At 35.5% G+C, this 19486-nt stretch overlaps 1 protein-coding gene across 2 annotated transcripts in view; it reads right to left on the bottom strand.

The window, feature by feature from the left end:
* The window catches only part of adgb (androglobin), a 115193-nt gene that overhangs the window by 77979 nt on the left and 17728 nt on the right, over positions 1-19486 (bottom strand). For both annotated transcript variants that reach the window (XM_015349156.2, XM_015349148.2), the window contains exons 7-10: positions 14773-14859; positions 11959-12146; positions 10851-10958; positions 6297-6391 (exon numbers count right to left, since the gene is read on the bottom strand). In XM_015349156.2, the coding sequence (XP_015204642.2) occupies positions 6297-6391; positions 10851-10958; positions 11959-12146; positions 14773-14859 (478 nt within the window). The remainder of the gene's footprint in view (positions 1-6296; positions 6392-10850; positions 10959-11958; positions 12147-14772; positions 14860-19486) is intronic.

The following is a 19486-nucleotide window of genomic DNA, read 5'->3' as shown; positions in this document are numbered from 1 at the left end:
CTTTGTGGATTCTAAACACCTGAAATAGTCTTTTGTATCCAAGAGTAAAAATGTTCAGGTTCTTTAATTTGTGTACAATATTCTCTTAGGTCATGGAGTGTACCTGTTTGCTCTTCTCTGGAAGATTCCAAATGAGCAATATTGTTTGTTTTTTAATGTGGTGACAAAAATCATGCAAAGTATTCTAAATTAGGTCTTCAGAATAGCGTATTGTAGAATTTTAACACTTTTGATTTAAGATTTAAAGATTTGATTTTCTGTGCTTTTAAGTATGCACTATATACTAATATTTTGTTAGCTTTTTATTGCTTATCCACTTATCATTTACTAAACAAGTAAAATGATGTTCCAAAACAAACATGGAAGTCCTTTTCACAGGTAACTTCTGCAAATGTTTCTCATTTTATATCTATTTTTCTGCAGCAGTAGATAGTCCTCCCATGTAGGTATCAGCTGCAAACTCTAATAGTTTAATAACCTTACCAGAGTATAGATGAGATGTCCTAATACATTTACAAATCCCTGTATTACTCCACAAGTTGCATCACCCCAATTAGATCATTCATCCATTTTTATATTGTTTATTTTCTAATAATAATAATACACTTTATTTTATATAGTGCCTTTAAAGGTGGCTTCTCAAAGCGCTTTACAGGATGACAAGAAGAATACACAAGATAAAACACAATTACAATATATAGAGGAGACCGTGGATGGTGGTTATAGGAAAAGCAGAGGGGTTAAGAATGGAACCAGTTAAGTAAAGGCTTTTCTGAAGAAGAGGGTTTTGAGTCTGGATTTGAAGGAGTTTAGAGAAGGTGACTCTCCGATATCCTTGGGGAGAGAGTTCCAGAGCTTGGGGGCATAACAGGAGAAGGCCCTGTCACCCATACAATGTAGACGGGCTTGGGGGACAGCAAGGAGAGCAGAATTAGAAGAGCGTAGGTTGCGAGGTGGGGAGTAGGGCGATAATAGTTCAGACAGGTACTGAGGTGCCAAGCCATGCAGAGCCTTATAGGTGAGCAAGAGGATTTTAAAGTCTACATGGAATTTGACCGGAAGCCAGTGCAAGGACTCCAGGATAGGAGTAATGTGAACACTTGCGCTAGACCTGGTCAGGATTCTGGCTGCTGAATGTTGGACATACTGCAGTTTGTTCAGAGTAGATTTAGATACCCCAGCGAGTAGAGCATTACAGGAGTCAATTCAAGAGAACACAAATGTGTTGATCAGATTTTCAGACACAGTTAATGATAGCACAGGGCATAGTCTAGCAATATTTCTGAGGTGAAAAAAAGATGTTTTGACAATATGCTGTACATGTGGGTCGAATGTTAAGCCAGAATCGAGTATAACCCCAAGGTTTTTCAAATTTGATTGAAGCTCAAGTACAGAACCATCTACAGAGGGTTACAGGACTGGCTTTATGAAGTTGATGGGGAGTGCCAATAAGCATGACTTCAGTCTTGTCGCAGTTAAGATGAAGGAAGGTTTGAGTCATCCAAATTTTTATGTCAGAGATGCAATTAGATAGAATAGAGACAGCCACATCAGTGTCAGGTTTGGTATGGATGTGTATTTGAGTATCGTCAGCGTAAAAATGAAAGCTGAGGCCATGTGATCTTAAAAGCTGACCAAGTGGGAACATGTAAATGCTGAAGAGCAAAGGGCCCAGTATTGAGCCCTGAGGAACACCAGACTTAACAAGACCAATTTCAGACCTGTACCCATTAAGAGAGACAAAGTGACAGTGATCAGTGAGGTAAGATTTGAACCATTTGAGAGCAGTGTCAGAAACTCCAAACACAGTCTCAAGATGAGAAAGTAAGATGTTATGGTCAACAGTGTCGAAAGCAGCACTGAGATCAAGAAGGATGAGTATAGAAAGAGAACCAGAATCAGAAGCTATTAGAAGATCGTTAGTGACTTTGACCAGGGCAGTTTCTGTGCTGTGAAGTTGACGGAAGCCAGATTGGAGGGGTTCAAAAAGGTTGTTTGTCATGAGGTGGTTATTTAACTGAAGTGTGACAGCACGTTCTAGAGTTTTTGTAAGAAAGGGAAAGTTGGAGATGGGGCGAAAATTGTTAATTGTCGAGAGCCATGTTAGGCTTTTTTGGCATGGGGGTAATGGCAGCAGTTTTGAGGACCGTTGGTACAATGCCAGTGCTCATGGATTCATGTATAATATTGAGGACAATGGGACAGAGAGAAGAGAAACAGGACTGAAGTAAAGTGGTCGGAATGGGATCTAAAAGTGGTGGGTTTCATGCGTTTAACTAATTTATTGAGGGATGCTGAGTCAAGAAAGAGAAGCTGGAGAGAAGGGAACCAGAGAAGTTAGATGAGGAGGGAGGAGGTGTGGAAATGTGTAGTGGAAAGAATGTGATGCCGGATGTTGTCAATCCTAGAACTAAAGAAATCTAGTGTTGCAATGTTGTGATGAGGCAGGTAATGTGGTGGGGCGGTTTGGTTTGAGCAGTCTGTTGATGGTGGAGAAAAGATGTCTGGGGTTGTTTTGGTGATTTTCAATGATGTGAGAGAAGTAGGTGGATCTAGCAGACTCTATAGTAACCTTATATTCAGACAAGTAATCTCTCCAAGCCTGATAATGTACATTTTAGGCCAGAAAGACGCCACCTATGAAATTTAGAGCGTGGGGGGGAAGTGTTAGAAACAGGTAATTCCAGATTGAAAAGAATGGCTAAGTGGTGTCAGAGAGGCCTAGATCAAGGGGAGAGCAGTGGGAGACAAAAGAGTCATTTGCAATAATTAAATCTAAGGTGTGTCCTTTGTTTTGTGGAGGGGTACAAACAAACTGAGTAAGATCAAAGCATCCCAATAGAGAAAGGAAGTCTTTAGCCAGACTGGAAGATCTTGAATCGATGTGTATATTAAAGTCCCCTAGAATAAGGATCCTTTTAAACTCAAGGCATAAAAATGAGAGAAAATTAGCAAACTCACCTAAGAAGGCTTCACTGGGTTTGGGCGATCTATAAACTGTGGCAATAATAGTAGATTGGGGGATAGAAACATTTAAAACAAGACACTCAAAAGAAGAGGTAGGAGGTATAGTAATAGGACTTAGACTGTAAAAAAGGGTGTAAATAACAAGTATGCCCCCGCCTCTGCCTGAAAGACGCGGAAGGTCAAACAAACTATATCCAGGAGAGACTAGTTGGTTTAACAGAAGTCCATCGTTTTGTTTATTAACCAGCTCTCAAACCTAACTAATGCATTACTTTGAATGCTTACTGCCTACAATTTGAGAATTAATATTTTAAAATAAACTTTATCAAAAGTAAGACCTCATTAAGAATTTTGAGTACAAATGTGTTCATTAAGTTACAAAAATGTTGGTAATCAGTCTAAAAAAGAGCTGATACATTCCATGTCTTAAAGAATTATCCCATAATAAAATAACTGAACCTTTTTAGTTTTGAACCTAGAACACTACAAGGGAGCCTAATTCAAGTATTCAAAATGTCAAAGGCATTGATGAAGTTAACTCACTTTTTACACAAAAGTTTGTGGGACTGTGGAGCAAGCTATCCAGAATTGTTGTTAAAGTCAATGCAGCTAAATGAAATACTTGGATCATTTAGATATTGACACATACATACTGACACTAGGGCTATTTTTTCCTAAAAGCCAATTAACCTATTGGTATAGGTTACAAGTGGGTACAGTTATATAACTGTATAGTTACAAGCTGGGCGAGGGGAAACTGGAGCCCTTCAAGAAAAAACAAGTGAACACAGGGAAAACATCTAAACTCCCTGCAGATAGCACCCCAGGGCCCTAGCACTTAAAGGCAGAAATGCTTACCACTGTTCCACCATGCCATACACACGTATTATGTTACTTAATAAATGCACAAAGTTTGTGTATTTCTGTGATGTAAAATGTTAGCCTTTTGCTTAATTTTAAGTATGGTTTATTCATATGCATTTGTTCAATGAAATGCTTTTTAGTGTAGTAAATTTTAAGTCTTTCTTAATTGTTGTTTAAAGGTATTATTTTTTCAATTAGATGCAATTAATCATCATAATTACATTTTCTGTTTCAGTTAAGTCCACGATTTTGTATTGATTTGTTAATTACTTAAATAAATCCAACTTTATTACGAGAAGCATAATGCAAGAAACAGAAACTGCAAAATTGCTACAGTATGTGACTGTGATGTAGTTGGAATCACAGAAACATTATACATAGTGACTGTGTATAATAGAGCATTAGTGGATATTCACTCTTGTTGAAGTGGAAGTGTAGCACTATATATTAAAATAAGCATTCTGGCATAGGAACGTAATCAAAGTGATGACCAACATTGTATCCAATTTTTCAGATTAAGTCTTTGTGCAATTGTAGCAGAACACCTATTGATTTATATTTTACAATTTTAACTATACATTGTGATAGATATTTTTATTATTGCCTCAGAGTTACCTGAAAATATAAATTATATTTTGCAAGAACTACTGAGCACCTCTGAATTGAAAATTATATTAGCAAATAAAGTTTATCTGAACTCTTGTGAATTACTGACCTATGACACAGGGAACTGCAAAATGTTTAAATATATTTTAATAGTGTGACTTTTTTACACTTTGAAAATGTCAGTTACAGTACATGATCAAGGTATATAATAACACTTTGTACAGCCATATGGAGCACTTGGTATTCTCTGAATATCTGTTAAGTATCATTTGAGATACAGACAGCAACATGTTATCCAAGCTTTGGGAAATAGAAGTGGACATTTTACTTTATATGGAGCTTCACAAATTACTAAAACATGCAAAGATTAGGATCTTAACTCTGCCCGATTGCAGTGCATAGCAAGTGACAGGCAGATTTTAAACTAAGACAGCAGTTTAAAAGTCAGGGATTACATCATGAATAAAACTGTAGAATCAATAAATAGATAATAACCACTATCACAAGAGATGATGTTATGATAAACTATGTGTTAATTTCCATGACATTTCTAAAAAATGAATTACTGTAACCCAGATCAATGTAGACAGAAAACAAATGTTTTAACCAGCTCTAGATTTTTAGTTAAGTTTATTGGACTAACAATTAGTGTATAGTTTGAATCTGGAAGCTCTCCTGTCAGATTTGTTTCAGGATTTGATATTGAGTATGAGTAAAAAATGGACAAATTCCTACAGATGCAGCCATTCAAACTGCACGGTACAAACCCGTGCCGCATGCAACTACCCACAACCCACCGCGGCATACCGCGGTATGTGATTGGCTGGCCAAAATGACCGACAGGGCACTCATGGTGCCTTGGTCAGTAGTGAAAGATTTAATCATTTAACCTCTTTACTGTGCACATTTTAATCCGCTTAGTATTGGATATTAGAATTTTAGAACTAAAGGGAAATCTTACTAGCTGAGCATAAAAAGAAGAGGAGCATAACGCATCTGAAGGTCACAAATGATATTAATTTAGGAACATAAACATATTATGTAAACTGTATATTGTTGGTATTGGTAGTTTAAAGAAAAAATACACACCAGTATTCCATTTCTCCCTACACATTTTAAGCATCAAAGTCTTTTTACGTGCTCCTTCTGACCATATTACGTTTATATACTTTGTGAGAAAAGTGATATAGGTACCATATGTAGAAGAAAATGGCAGTAGAATGTCTTTCAATTAATTGTAAATTAAAGAAGAAGAGTGTTGGTAATTACTAATTCACTTAGATGCCAAAAGAAGTGTTTCTTCAAATGTTTTCACAGAAGAACAAGTACTCAAAACTTTTCAAACAGTAACATTAATCCATGAAAGATTAGCAGGCTACCGAATTTACAATGCTCATTTTAAAAGTCTTTTATGAAACTTTACATGACACTTACCTGGTACTTGAAAACACTTTTATTATTAATTATTATATTATTTATTTTACATGTACTTGGGTATGTTACAGCATTAATTTCAGATTTCAGTATTTTATATATGTTGTAAAACACTAACTGTTCAGAACCAGTGCTGAAAAAGAGAAATCCTTTCCAAAACAATAGTTATATATCTTCTGTTTTTATATTCACGTTCCCAATAATTGAAGGTATTGCAACAATTTATTGACAAATTCTCTGATATACTTTTGAATTAAACACATTTCTAACACAGAAACCATGTACAGTGCTACAGAAACCAACAAAGTGGGATGCGAATTTGCAATGATGGAGTAATTAAATAAGATGATTAATGTTATACAAATGGATGACTCTTAAAATATTACAGTAAAAAATAATTTCAAAGAATAATGTAGCAATCATACCATTTGACCAAGGACTGAAATCTTCTTTTCCGACAGGTGCAAAGGTAAGTAGCTGGCACAAACAACCATCTGTGGCACTTGCGGTGATACACAACCTAAATTATAATAATAAATGTCATATTAATTATATAACCCCATTATTTTTCATGAAAGTGCTTAAACTTTTTAACAAATATACACTGCAATATTTGACAAATGAAAGCAGATCGGGGAAAAAGAGTCATTTTCAGTCTTTAAAGGAAATCACATTAGAATATAGAAAGGTTATAGTTTATCTGGTTGCTGATCACTAATTGATCCAAAAATCCCATCCAGGCATCCTGGGTATCAGTTATGAAAACCTGAATGGGTAGTGTGTTACAGATTGTCACAAAAAAAACTTTATGTAAAAAAGCCTTATTTTTCAGTTTTAAATGCATTTTTCCATAGTTTTTCGCAAGTGCCATTTGGTTTATGTCTTAAAGTTGACTTGGAAAAAGCCCATTAGTTTAACTTTGCCAAAGCCTTTGAGGATTTTGAATACTTGAATCAGATCCCCTTATACTCTTAACAGTTCAAGACTAAAAAAATTCAGTTCTTTTAGTCTGTTAGCATATGATTTTATTTTAATCAGGTGATGTACCTAGTTGCTCCTTTCTGGACCCCAGAGTAGCAATATCTTGTAATATTGCAACAAAAATTGTACACAATATTCTAAATTTAAATCAATTTTAACTTGATTTAAATATACATGTATTTTATTAAGGGTCAACATACTATAAACACATACATCTTTCATACATTTCTTTGTCAAGAAAAGACTGAATTTATCATCCAATCTGTGAAATACCAGATTATGATAAATATATTTCTATCATGATATCCTTGTTTAATTGAAATAACCTAATGAGATTATATCTACCAATTCAATGTTTGTTGAGATGCAATGGTATATGAAGTAGATAAAAATATTTAAGAAATCAGAATACTGTATGACAAATTATAAGTGAACCTCTAGATTATTTGGCACAATTAATTAGAATTGGGTCATTAAATAACTTTATAAACAAGGACTGAGTTTGGGCTACACTTTCCTGCAGTATATACAGAAACTGTCAGAAGCCTTGTGAGTTTGGTATTCAACATACAGGGTAGTGGTCATACATCACAGATATCTAAGGATCTCCAGGCTTATGTCGATGCACCTAATGTCATGTTCATACAGTACCTCAATCATTGGGAAATGACTGAACAGGAATGGTTTTCATGAAAGAAGAGCCAGAAAGAATCCATTGCTCTCTAACAAAAACTTTGCAGCCGTACACATTCATACAAAGATATTTACTTTAGGATCATTTTATTAATTATGTTATGTTAATATGTTATGTCTTTGTGTTATATGTTTAATTATGTTTATTTAGACTTGTAATGAAGACCTAATTAAGTTTTAGTCTAAATATTTAAGAATATGGACAGTTCCTAGGTCACAAACTTTTCTTGCACTGTAAATGTATATTACTGTGTACAAATAGTTTGTTTTCACTACCATTATTTAACACTTTCTAAATTGAACCTGTTGTTCTGTTCTATTTAGTGTCTCTATTAACCTTACATGGAACAGAAGTAATGGTTATAATATGATTCGTCCTATCCAATTCTGAAATCTAAAAGTAGTGCAGTCACACAAAAACAAGTTAAAAATGTAAACATATGGAATATGACAATCATGTTTTAATATTTAAATGTTTGTTCTTTATTTTCATTTAACTATAATATTAAAGTAACTTTTTAAGACAGTTATGAAAAACATGTAAGACAAGTAAAACGTCACAGCTTGACCCAGGCAGAATAAAATGTATGGTAAGAGTGAAGCTAAATCTTAAGTGATATATTGAAGTCATCACATATTGACTCAATGATAAATCGGAATTAGCTGAAGATTATTTGTAATTAATGCCTACTGCATACCTGAAGCAGGTACAACATGAAGTGTCGCAGCTGAAATGTGATTTGACAAATTCGTTTTGATGGAAGATATGCCACACAATAGTAATAAAGATATAGATTAAAGGCATTCCTGAAATAATTATAATTAAGTATTTTAAATAAGTTAATTTTACATAGAATGTAAGGTAATCATTAAATGATAAATCATACAATATGCTTTGAATACTTAACATATAAAAACAATACCTCTCTTAGCAATGACAGGATGTTCAAATATTAATGCATGACAAGATTTCAATACACTTTTTGTGGCAATTAAAAAAAAAAGCATGCCATTAACTACTGCATTACTGTAAAACAACCATTAACAAATTAAGTGATAATTACCACAAAAAAATCCTTTTGAATTTTCTAAATATTGAAATAGTATATCTTCATCCATATCAACTGAGATAATTAATATAGTTATTTATTTTATCTGTTGTTGGCCAAACTTTTTGCCACAAATAAAATATCTCCAAATTAGAATGTAACAGATAATAAATAGTAAAAGGAAATGCTTAAGTTGCAGACTACAGTAGATAAGATATTTCATTACTGTATATTTATCTTCAAATAAAAAGTGATTTAAAAATAACAGGTGGAGCCTTGAGCTACATACTTTAGTCCAGATGGACTGCAACAGAACACCTCCACAGGGTACCAAGCAGTTTCTGAAGCACAGAGATGAATATTTCTTAAGGTGAATCTTCTCAAAAGGTAAAATACCACAAAAACTGCCATGAATGATGTATGAACTTATCCATGACTACTGAATGTTCTAAGGAATCTGTGATTATGGTATATTCACCGAAAAACATAAACAATATCAAATAGCCTACCTGTATTTATTGACTATAAGTAACTATAATAAATAACAAATCATTAAAATGGAAAGTAATTAATCTTATTATAATGTTCATTATATGAGCATTTGTTACTGTATGTACCCTTTCAGAAAAGATATATATATATACTGTAAATGTTCACACTATGCAATCTAGGAGTGATATTAAGCATAATTAAGCTGACATTTGGTGCTTACTACAGCAGATAGAGAAGAAGAGATTACTTATCCAAATAACAAATTAGTACACATACTGTATACTATAATGTTTTATTTTACCCATCTAGACCTATGGTAGTTAGTACTTAATTGTTCACATGATCTCATAGAATCATTTCTCAAAAGAAAACGGAAGATATTGGCCTCAATAACACAGTAGGGAGTATACATCTTAGCTGACAGAAGTGCCTCCTGTTCTGTATTTTAAAATAACTTTTGTCTAGGTTGTCTGCTTGTGCCCTCTGATCCATGTTTCAATGTTGATTCTGAAGAATTAAACTGAATTGGCTTCACAATATTCAAATATCAATTTTACAATCATGCAGCTTGTGATTCCAATTGCTTTTTATCACGTGTGGAGTTGTGGTTTTAACTAATCTATGGCTACATAATACTTCATTAAAAAATGAAATGAATACAAAATACAAAGAAATTAAAACAGCAGTAGAGCAGTGTGAGGTGTATGTAATTTAAAAGTGTATCCACCTTAAAATTAAACATACAGTTAAAACTACAAGACAGCCTGTGTTTTTTTTAGTGTTTTGTTCATTTATTTTTTTTAAAGTTGGATGTTTTAATAGTGACATTTCCATCTATAAAACTTCTTTTCTTTTCTTGTTTGCATATCCTGTGTATTTTGTGCCTTTTGTATACCTATTTCCAGGAGTATTTTTAAATACTTTCTTGGAATATATAAGTCTCTCCAAATATTTGCTTGAAACATACAGTATCTACTAAAATGTAGGGCACACAGGCACCTGGTCACATTTTGTTTGGCCACATATCATAATTAAAAAAAATGGAGGGGTACGGATGTGGGGAATCCTTCAGGTGCACACAGGCTTTTTGTAAATGAATAGACACCCCATATGAATATTACTGGTATTTCAGAACAACAGTAAGGGATATATGCACAAATTAAGCAAAGGACATGTAATGAAAATATTCTGATTTTGAGTGTTTCCCTTACAATTGCTGCTTAAAGATATTTTTACTTTTGTCTTCCCCCCACAATATTCCAGAAACTGCACTACAAAGACAAACCTAGCAAACATGCACATGAAAGATGCTTTAAACATTTAAAACTCATACACTTTACTTCACAACTTGGCTCAAACATGTATAAACTGTGACTAAGTAAACTGACGTTTACTTTGCTAAGGACATTTAAATTCATACATCATCAGTATAACGTTCAAGATTTAAGAATCTTTTCAAGTGCTCATAAATTTGAATAGCATGGAAGCTAAATCTCTGAATCTCGTTTATTGTAGGTATAAACTTGATCCCTTTTATCCTGCAAAAGAGTAGATGTTGAGAACCTTTTCTTGCAATCAGAAAACTACTAGTTTACAATTTATGACGTTATAGTGAGTATAAGATAAGTAAAGGGAGAAAAATTCATAGCATAGCATGAGACTTCTGTCTGTGTTGTCACTGATATCTATTACACAATATAAGCACCCAATCATATTATAGATGTGTGTACCACACAGAAAAAGAGATGTTCAATGATTACTTACTTTCTGGCACAGTCTGGTAAACGGCATGAGGAAGTTCTGATACAGGGCGTGCAGAATGTAATGATTTTTTTTCTTTTTCACCTTCTTTACCTTTCTTCTTGGCAGCATCTTTCACATGAGATGTATCATAGTAAAAAATAAATTATAAGTACATGATGGCAAATGCTAGTGTATTTAGTATTACATATTAATTTACTTTGTGATCTTTTACATTTAAGATAATCTAGTCACCTTAATTACACAATTGTTTTTTCTATTAAAACAGCCTTAGGGAATTAGAGCATAAAGACATTGATAATTTTCTGGAAAAGAGAAGTCAACACAGCTTTTTAGCCTCTAAGGATGGGAGTAAATGATCTAAATTGTGGTGATTTAAATGCCATGGCTGGACATTTCTTTTACCCTTAATGTTTTTTTCACTGGTTGATTTATAGCTGTCAATTTGGAATGAATGTTTAAACTTACTGTTATAATACATGAAAGGTGCAGTATGAAATGGGAACGAGCCATGGGAGATCACTATTCTGAAACTTTATGGCAAGAATCAATAACTGTTTGGAATAATGTATCATGTGACATAAGGAATCACCACCTCTCCCCAGCAAATATTGCTGGTTTAGAATTAACAAACCTACTCCACTTTGATGCCATATACCAGAAATGTATGCATTTGCATGCTTCTTTTTACTGAGATTGTACTTTAATATTATCAAAATCAAATATAATCCTATCATACCACACTCATTCATGGAGGTTTGTCATGTTACTAAAAAAGTGAATTCAGATTTTTATATTCAGATTAGAACTCAGTACTGAAAGTAAACAACATACAAGAACTTTCAGAAGGAAACTTTATTGTAATTACTGTAGCTCCCAGCACAGAATGACTGATTTTTAAGTTTATTAGATAGTTAATTTCTACCAGCCCAGCTTTAATTTTGGTAATTTTGAACAAACTAGCCTAATTTTATACATTTAGCAAAAAGTAAAAGTAATATAATAATACCGCTCCTAAAATGGGGGATGATACACCTTATACTTACTTGTTGATTGATGTTAAATCAATGCTTTAGTATATATTTTTATAAAATGGTATATATTTAGTTACCTTTAATACTTTTGTCTGGAGTTTTACTGGCTGTTGGAGTTTCACTCTTAACCTCATTTGTTTTGTAATCTTTTCCTGCACGTGAGTCTGTCAATGGAGGTTTGCCTTCAGAAGCGTCATCTTCTGGCAATAGAAATTTCGGGACTGTTTCTTTCAGGAAATCCCAAATTTGATCAGAATATTCAGTCCTAGAAAAAAAATCAACATATAATAATAGTACAGTATATATATATATTAATTAATAAATATTGATAATATTAATATATTCATTTTCTGATTTAAGCTAAAAGATGAGATTTGTAAGTTATTAAAGCAAACTCCACATAGTTTAAGATACAAAAGACAAAATTGTATCAACCATTTCAAAGGAAATTGTCTGAGAATGTCTCTTTTTGGAATGTTATTATCAAACTTATCTCTTGTAATCAGTTACATTGGCACATACTTTGCATAATCTGTCACACAACATTATAGTGTGTTAATACATCATCACCACTGTCATTAACAACAGAAGAATATCGTCACAATCAACTTTGTGCAAATGACTTAGCCTAAAGGAGCATGAGTAATGTCTTTTGTATACATGAGGTAGGTACTACACCCTGTGATTGAGCATTCCTGGGTTAAATGGATGTCAATTTCACCATTATTTTTCACCAAAAAGCTGAAATGAAAAACCTTTACAAACGTATTTTATTTTTCATGTGAAACTGCAGAATCATGTAGATGAGTTGTTGGCTAATCTTTAAACATTGAACAGAATACATTTACAATGTTTTAACAGTAACATTTGTAAATTATGTTGGTTTACTGTTACCATTGGTTGATCATTAAATATTAAAGCACAAAAACCCTGAAAGCTTTCAGCCTATCCTTACATTAAATACCTTTGAATTTAGAATTACACAGCAAATGGGATTTAAATGTTATAAGTATTGCATTTAAAGGTGAACTGTAGTCACAATTTCTCAGACCAGTTATTGAATCTTAGTAACAAAATAAATTAATTAACAGTATAGAACAATTGTACAAATTTGGAATTAAGCATAAAATGATGGACTTAAAGAGCATTAATTAAGTCACCATGTTGACACAATCCCCTGTTCTCACCACGGGCAAGAGTGAGAGTTCTGTGGGGGTAGTGTAGAGTTTTAAATATCGGGGAACACTTATTGACCAGAGGATGAGTTATACTGAGAACGTCGATTACATTTTAAAAAAATCAGAGGCTATTTTTAATTAAAAGATTAAAGAACTTTAATGCTAGTAAAAATGTCCTAGAGATGGAATATAAAAGACTCATTGAGAGCATTCTGGCATTTAACATGACTGTTTGGTAGGGAAACCTGGGGTTGAAAAGCAAAACCAAATTGTTCAAGACTGTGACACCGCAGCCCCAACTCAGCAATGTATATCATAATACAGTATTCAGAATGGCAAGGAACATCACAGCTGATTCCACCCATGCTCTCCATTCTCAATTCATTATTCACTATGTCATTAAGTCACAGTTCATAAAGTCTCCCATCAGAGAGATGGTATAGGGTACCAAATTCAAATAAAAACATTTATAAGAAGTCCTTTGTCACCTCTGCAATAACATTGCTAAATGAATGCATGTAAATGTAGCCCCCCCCCCCCACCCGCTATCTTTTGGTTTATCCATTTATTTATGTATTACATACTGTTGTTGTGATTTCATGTACTTCATGGGATTTTATGTGACTATTATGTTTTGCTTGCATGTTTTGTACTTTTATGTGAGAAGCCTTACAAATTTCCTCAGACAATATAGTATCTATCATACTTCATCTCTTCTCACTTTTTATTCCTTGTGAGGGTCATGGCGGTAACAGGTTGAACATGACATACCAGACATCACTTTCCCCAGCAATAGTCTCAAGTTCCTCCTAGGGAATTCCCAGTGCTTCTAGCCCAGAGATGTAATCCCTCCCGCATGTCCTGAATCTGTCTGAGGGTCTCTTCCTAGTAAGCAGTGCCCTGGAGGCTTTCTCACCAGATGCCCAAACCACCTCAACTGGCTGGGAATGCCAAGCTGCACATCATGTCATGAAGAGTACACCCAGCAGCTTCACAGAGAAACCTCACTTCCGACGCTTGTACCTGCGATCTCATTCTTTCAGTCACTATCCAAAGCTTGTGACAACAGTGCTGAGTGCCCCAGGGAATCTACCTATGTTGTCATAGCTTTGCACTCCTGGTAAAGTTACCCTTGGTGAATTGGTCTAAGGTAAGGGGGCAAGACAAAGAATGATCCAAACTAGTTCCCAGTGATGGTTCCTTTAAGAACTGATAGTACGCTGCCTGGATCAGGGACACTGGAACTCACCCCTGGACCCAAACCTGGGAGTGATGTTTGCCAAGACTGGCACCCAGCCTCTTACCAGGCTTGGCTCTGTCTGAAATGGCTATGTGGAGCCGTCCTGTGTGCCCGTTAACCACAAGATAAAGGTTATTAAATCTTGGTAACAGAAAATTACAAAGGAGTGATGGTACTGTAGGTCATGGTGACGGGCATGAGCAGGATCATCATATTTGGCATGTACTGATAAGTAGTTATTTTTCATACTCACACTTTTTTGTATGTCATAGTTAAAATGTAATTAATTGTAATATCCTACAGTATGTGTCTCGACAGTGAGGTTACCATTCCATTCACATTTTTCAAATTATTTGCGGTTGCAGTTGTGACCAGCGTAGAATTGTTAGTGGTAAATCTGTTTTTTCAGCACTGTAAAAGCACTGTAAGACTTATTTTGAGTTCTTGTCAGTGGTATTGGAAAAGATACTTACTGAAGTGGAATAACTTCTGGAAGCCAACCAGTGAGGGCATGCAGGACTGTGAACTCCCCAAGTTCCCTTTTTTGACACAGGTGCACTCTGTGAATGAAATAGCTAAATCATTAAAAAAGGAACAAAAGTTTTTGACACTTTGGTAACATAGCAGCATTGAAATCTGTAAAATTATCTCAGAGAAAAAACACGTTTCTGTAAACAGATGGCATTGATGGAACCCTCTCATATATTGTAAGGCACAACAATATAATTTTGGAGGAATATCAGTTTTAGATTATTCTAAAGTTTCATTGCCAAAAGTATTAAAACTTTCACTGAAAACATCTCTTACCTTTAACTTAAAAGACTTATCCCCTTTAATTGTACATACTACTTAATGTATTTGGGGCATTTGAATGCAAGGTACTACAATATCTCTAACAGAAAGGAGGATATAAATCTATAGGCCAGGGCAGACTACCTGTGCCTAAAGAGTTGGCTCATTTTGTTTCATTCGTCACAGCTACTATCTTAACTATTCAGTTTCTCAAGTGCTGCCAAAGATTTAGTTGATCATGTGGTCTGGTCATTTGTCCTGATCTTGTCACAGAGACTCCTTATGTGCTTTGAGAAGTTGTTTGAACAAGGTCTGACCTATATCTGCATACATTCCTGCTAATCTTCTGCTAAGTTATAAAATTCAATATGCACAAACTGTGGTTTATTGTCTGTGATCAGTGTCTCTGGACTACCAAATATGACAAAGATGTTTCTAAGCTTCTTGATCATTGTGGTTAATGTAAGATTCGTAAGTTCAAAGAACCAGGAGCAGCAATCCCCTTGTATAATGATTTCCAATTAATCAATGAAAAATATCAACTTTAACTGGTCATCTATCGACTAGATCATGACCAGTCATCTATCGACTAGAACCCGTCCTCCGGCGTCACTCAACAGGGACCCAGCCAGTTGGGCTAAAGGGAAATCTCCCCTCAGCCTGGCGTCTGAGGACCCTGCTATCCACAGGGAAGGGGAGTGACGTCACTGTGCTGGTAAGCCGGCTCGCACAACCTGTAATGTTGGCCGTATGCGTTACACTCTCCCCCACATAATTCGCCGTCCTCGGCAAAGGGCTATCCCATCCCATTGCTGACACCAATGTAGCGCTCTCGGGTTCACGTGGGTATGCAACCTCGCGACTGCCGCCTCAGGTCGGCCCCCCACCGCTGGGGACTCAAACCCAGGCCTCCAGCTTCACTCAATAGGGACCCAGCCAGTTGAGCTAAAGGGAAATCTCCCATCAGCCTGGCGGCAGTGGTCCCTGCTATCCACAGGGAAGGACGGTGATGTCATCACGCTGGTAAGCCAGCTTGCACAACTTGTAATGTCAGCCGTATGCGTTACAATACTGTAATTGTTTGCCAGTATAAGAGTAGAAATTCTGGCACTCTCCAATTGGTCACTGACCATCCCCAGTCTAATCTCTTCTCTTTAGCTGCTTATAGGACTAGTCTGTTATCCGTGCCTCCCAAAGCTGTTGAATCACAAGAATGTGCTCCAAAATGAAGTCAACCTATAGAGTTTTTATGTGTTTTATGTTAGTGTTAACATTAACTGTAAAATGGTTCACTTGACAGCCTGTCTACATGAGGTTTTTCCAGGAACACACAGGACTCAAAGTTGTAATTGAATCTAAACAAAGCATCATCTGAAAACGTTGTCTGGCTTCTTTGGCATCTATGGCTGTATTGCAGAAGAACTGCAGGTGAACGTAACTTTCCTTTATAGTGTCAGCTAAGGTTTTTGTCTGCTGGTCACCCAAATCAAGCTACAGTACAGGCATTTTGTCAGGAGATATTGGAAAGCGTTATTGATACTTCACTGGTGTCTTGAATTATTCTCTGAATGATTCACCAAGCTCATAAAATGTGGAACATCAGCAACATTTTATGGTTTAAAAATATCCACAAATGCCTTAAGCTTTTATGGGTTGGCTTCAAAGCTTTGAACACGTTCATAAAGTCCTAGGAAATTTAACTGTTTTGCTACAAACATTTGTGATTTATAGTTAACCTGCTTTTCTGAAGTGTTATCATGTTCTTTTCTATCATTGTGTAGTGGCGATGCTTGTTAATAAGACAGAATTAAGTGTTGCTGTGCTTTCCTAAATGAGGCCCCATCTCTCCCTTCATCTCTGTGGTGCAGCCACAGAGAAGCTGTTCATGCAGGCTGATTTAAAGATGTTTTCTTTTGATAAGGGACAGCTCCCAAATGGGGATGCACTTAGCTAAGCCTGGCTATCATAATCAATGGTCATCCATTGGCGCCTATCTGTCTAGGGAGTGCCAGATGGACATCTGGACTGCATTCCTAGGTGTCAGGAGTAAGTGACTCATATCTCACCTTGATCAACCAATCAGGGACTGGTAGGGCCGAGTAACCCACGTGGGTCTCTGATGCCCGTGACACTTTCAGCCAATGAACAACCTGCAGTTCCTCCAGGTAAAAACAGGCAACACAGAGAGCCTGTAAGAGAACTATTCGTGAAGAAATTCCAGTAGGAGAATTCTAAGGAGAATTCCAGGGCAGGACGGCCCAGGAGCAGAAAGGCTCCCAAGGGCAGGACATTCTCGCAGCGCGCCTCCTGACCATCCTGAGACTCAGCCCGGACAACCACGGAACGGCCAGTGTGTCCAAGTGCCAGAACTTTCCTCTGTTCTAAGAGTCTAGAGCGGAGGCTTCCAGAGAGTAACCAGAGGATCCACCTGAGGTTAGCACCAGCAGCAAGCCTCGTGAACAAGTTGGAACTGTGGACAGCTGAATCACTATTCAGAACTAGCGCTTCATCAGGAACGAACCGGTCCTCTTCCTGACCTGCTGGGATCCACAGTCATCTTTTCTCCTGTGCACAAACTCTTGCTAGTTTCAGCCAACACTAACTAGCGAGTCTTCAGAGAGCATCAGCAGCGCACCGTCTCAAGCCGCACAGCACAGCCTGGCACGGTGCCAGAGTCCCCAGAGATTGGATGAGTATTCAACTTCAATGCATTTCAGCTCGAGAATTCCATTGTTATCCCAACCAGTTGATATCAATTTAATTCCTAAGAGTTATGTACTTGTTTTGAGTATCTAATGTAGAAGTTGTAACCAAGTTCAATTACGAAATGGTCTAAATGAAATGATATACTGAACATATGTCCTCTTGATATATGTAACTCTTCTTAACTGACTGAATATATACCTTTTGTATTCTGATAACCCTCTCGATAAGATCTGTTAGGTTTACATGCATATTCTATGTATTAATACATGAGGATACATGTATTAATAAATGTATCCTCATGTATTAGTACCTGTGTGTGTGCGTTGTTTGAGTTATATCGCATGGTTGGATTCTAAAGCTATTGAAATAATCATTTTGTGATTTACTGCTACAATTAATAATTGTCCCAGTAAATGCCCAAACCCTACAGAACTGGTGCCTCATGAGAGCACTCTACAATTGACAAAGAATAAGATACCATTTGTTACTTTTCCCTCCCAGCAGGGCAAAATCCTTTGCTGAAACTGTTCTCAAAAAGTGTAATGAATGAGAAGAGCTTAGTATTTGTACAGGGTACCTGTTAAAAGTAGCAGACAATTTTGAAAATATTGTAATTCCTCCTAATTATGCCAGATTCTGATCTACTCCTGGCAGAATATGTCCTTTTTAGCAAAAAGAATTACATTCAACTGGTGGCATGCCAAAGACTATGAAGATTATGACAGTAGTGTACGTGTCAACCAGGTGAATATGTATCGGTAGTTGTATGCATTATAAGGCTGGGTGTCCTAAAATATTTAGTAGCCCTTCTATTTCCCTGTTAATTTGATTTATGTCTTTTCTAGGACATAAATATTGATTGTCCATTTAACTGCCATTATAAATTGTGAAGATTTTTAAATAAAACTCAATTACTATAACTCAGTTACGCATGAACTGTAAATGCATGTGTTTTGTTTAGGTGAATGGGATGTTGCCATTTACAGCTAATACAAAGAGGATTATTCCCCCAGCTTCCAAGTAAACAAATCACCAGTGTGAAATAGTGCATCTTTTTCATGTACTATAATAACTGAGCATAATTTATAAATCCCATATGTACCATGAATCTGACAAAGTATACAAAAACATGGAAGACTTTCTATCAAAAAGAAACATCATGTTACCAAAAATGCATCAGTTTACTTATTCTGTGTGTGATGATGTTGTCCCCATGCAATGCTCAAGGGAGACAATCTTACAAAAATGTGCCCCTGTGTAAACAACAGAGGCAGATTTCACATGAATATTAAAAAAGAAATCTTCCAAAGAGTGATTGCTAATAAATTCCCAAATCAAGATAAAAGCATCATTTGTGATGTTAAACTATATTGCCAGACAAGACTTGACCTCCTATGCATTCCAATTTTCAAATTTTATCCTTGTATGCATTATTGAACCTATTATTATTGTTATTTTTATCCATACTTGTCATAAACCACACCTTTTTTTATTTAAATTATTAAATCCCAAACTATGCATTTGTACTAACATTAAATCATAAACTTTTCAACATATCAACATTCATCTATTTTTATACAGCATTGTACTAGTGCTATATATTTTCTGCTTTTTAGGTATTGATGAATTTAACTATGTATATATATCAAACTTTCATGCTACATCAAGTGAGGTGTAGTACAAATAAGT

The sequence above is a fragment of the Lepisosteus oculatus genome, chromosome 2 (genome assembly GCF_040954835.1).
Source record: "Lepisosteus oculatus isolate fLepOcu1 chromosome 2, fLepOcu1.hap2, whole genome shotgun sequence".
In the NCBI taxonomy this organism is placed as follows: domain Eukaryota; kingdom Metazoa; phylum Chordata; class Actinopteri; order Semionotiformes; family Lepisosteidae; genus Lepisosteus; species Lepisosteus oculatus.
This window is presented reverse-complemented; position numbering and strand designations above follow the sequence as displayed.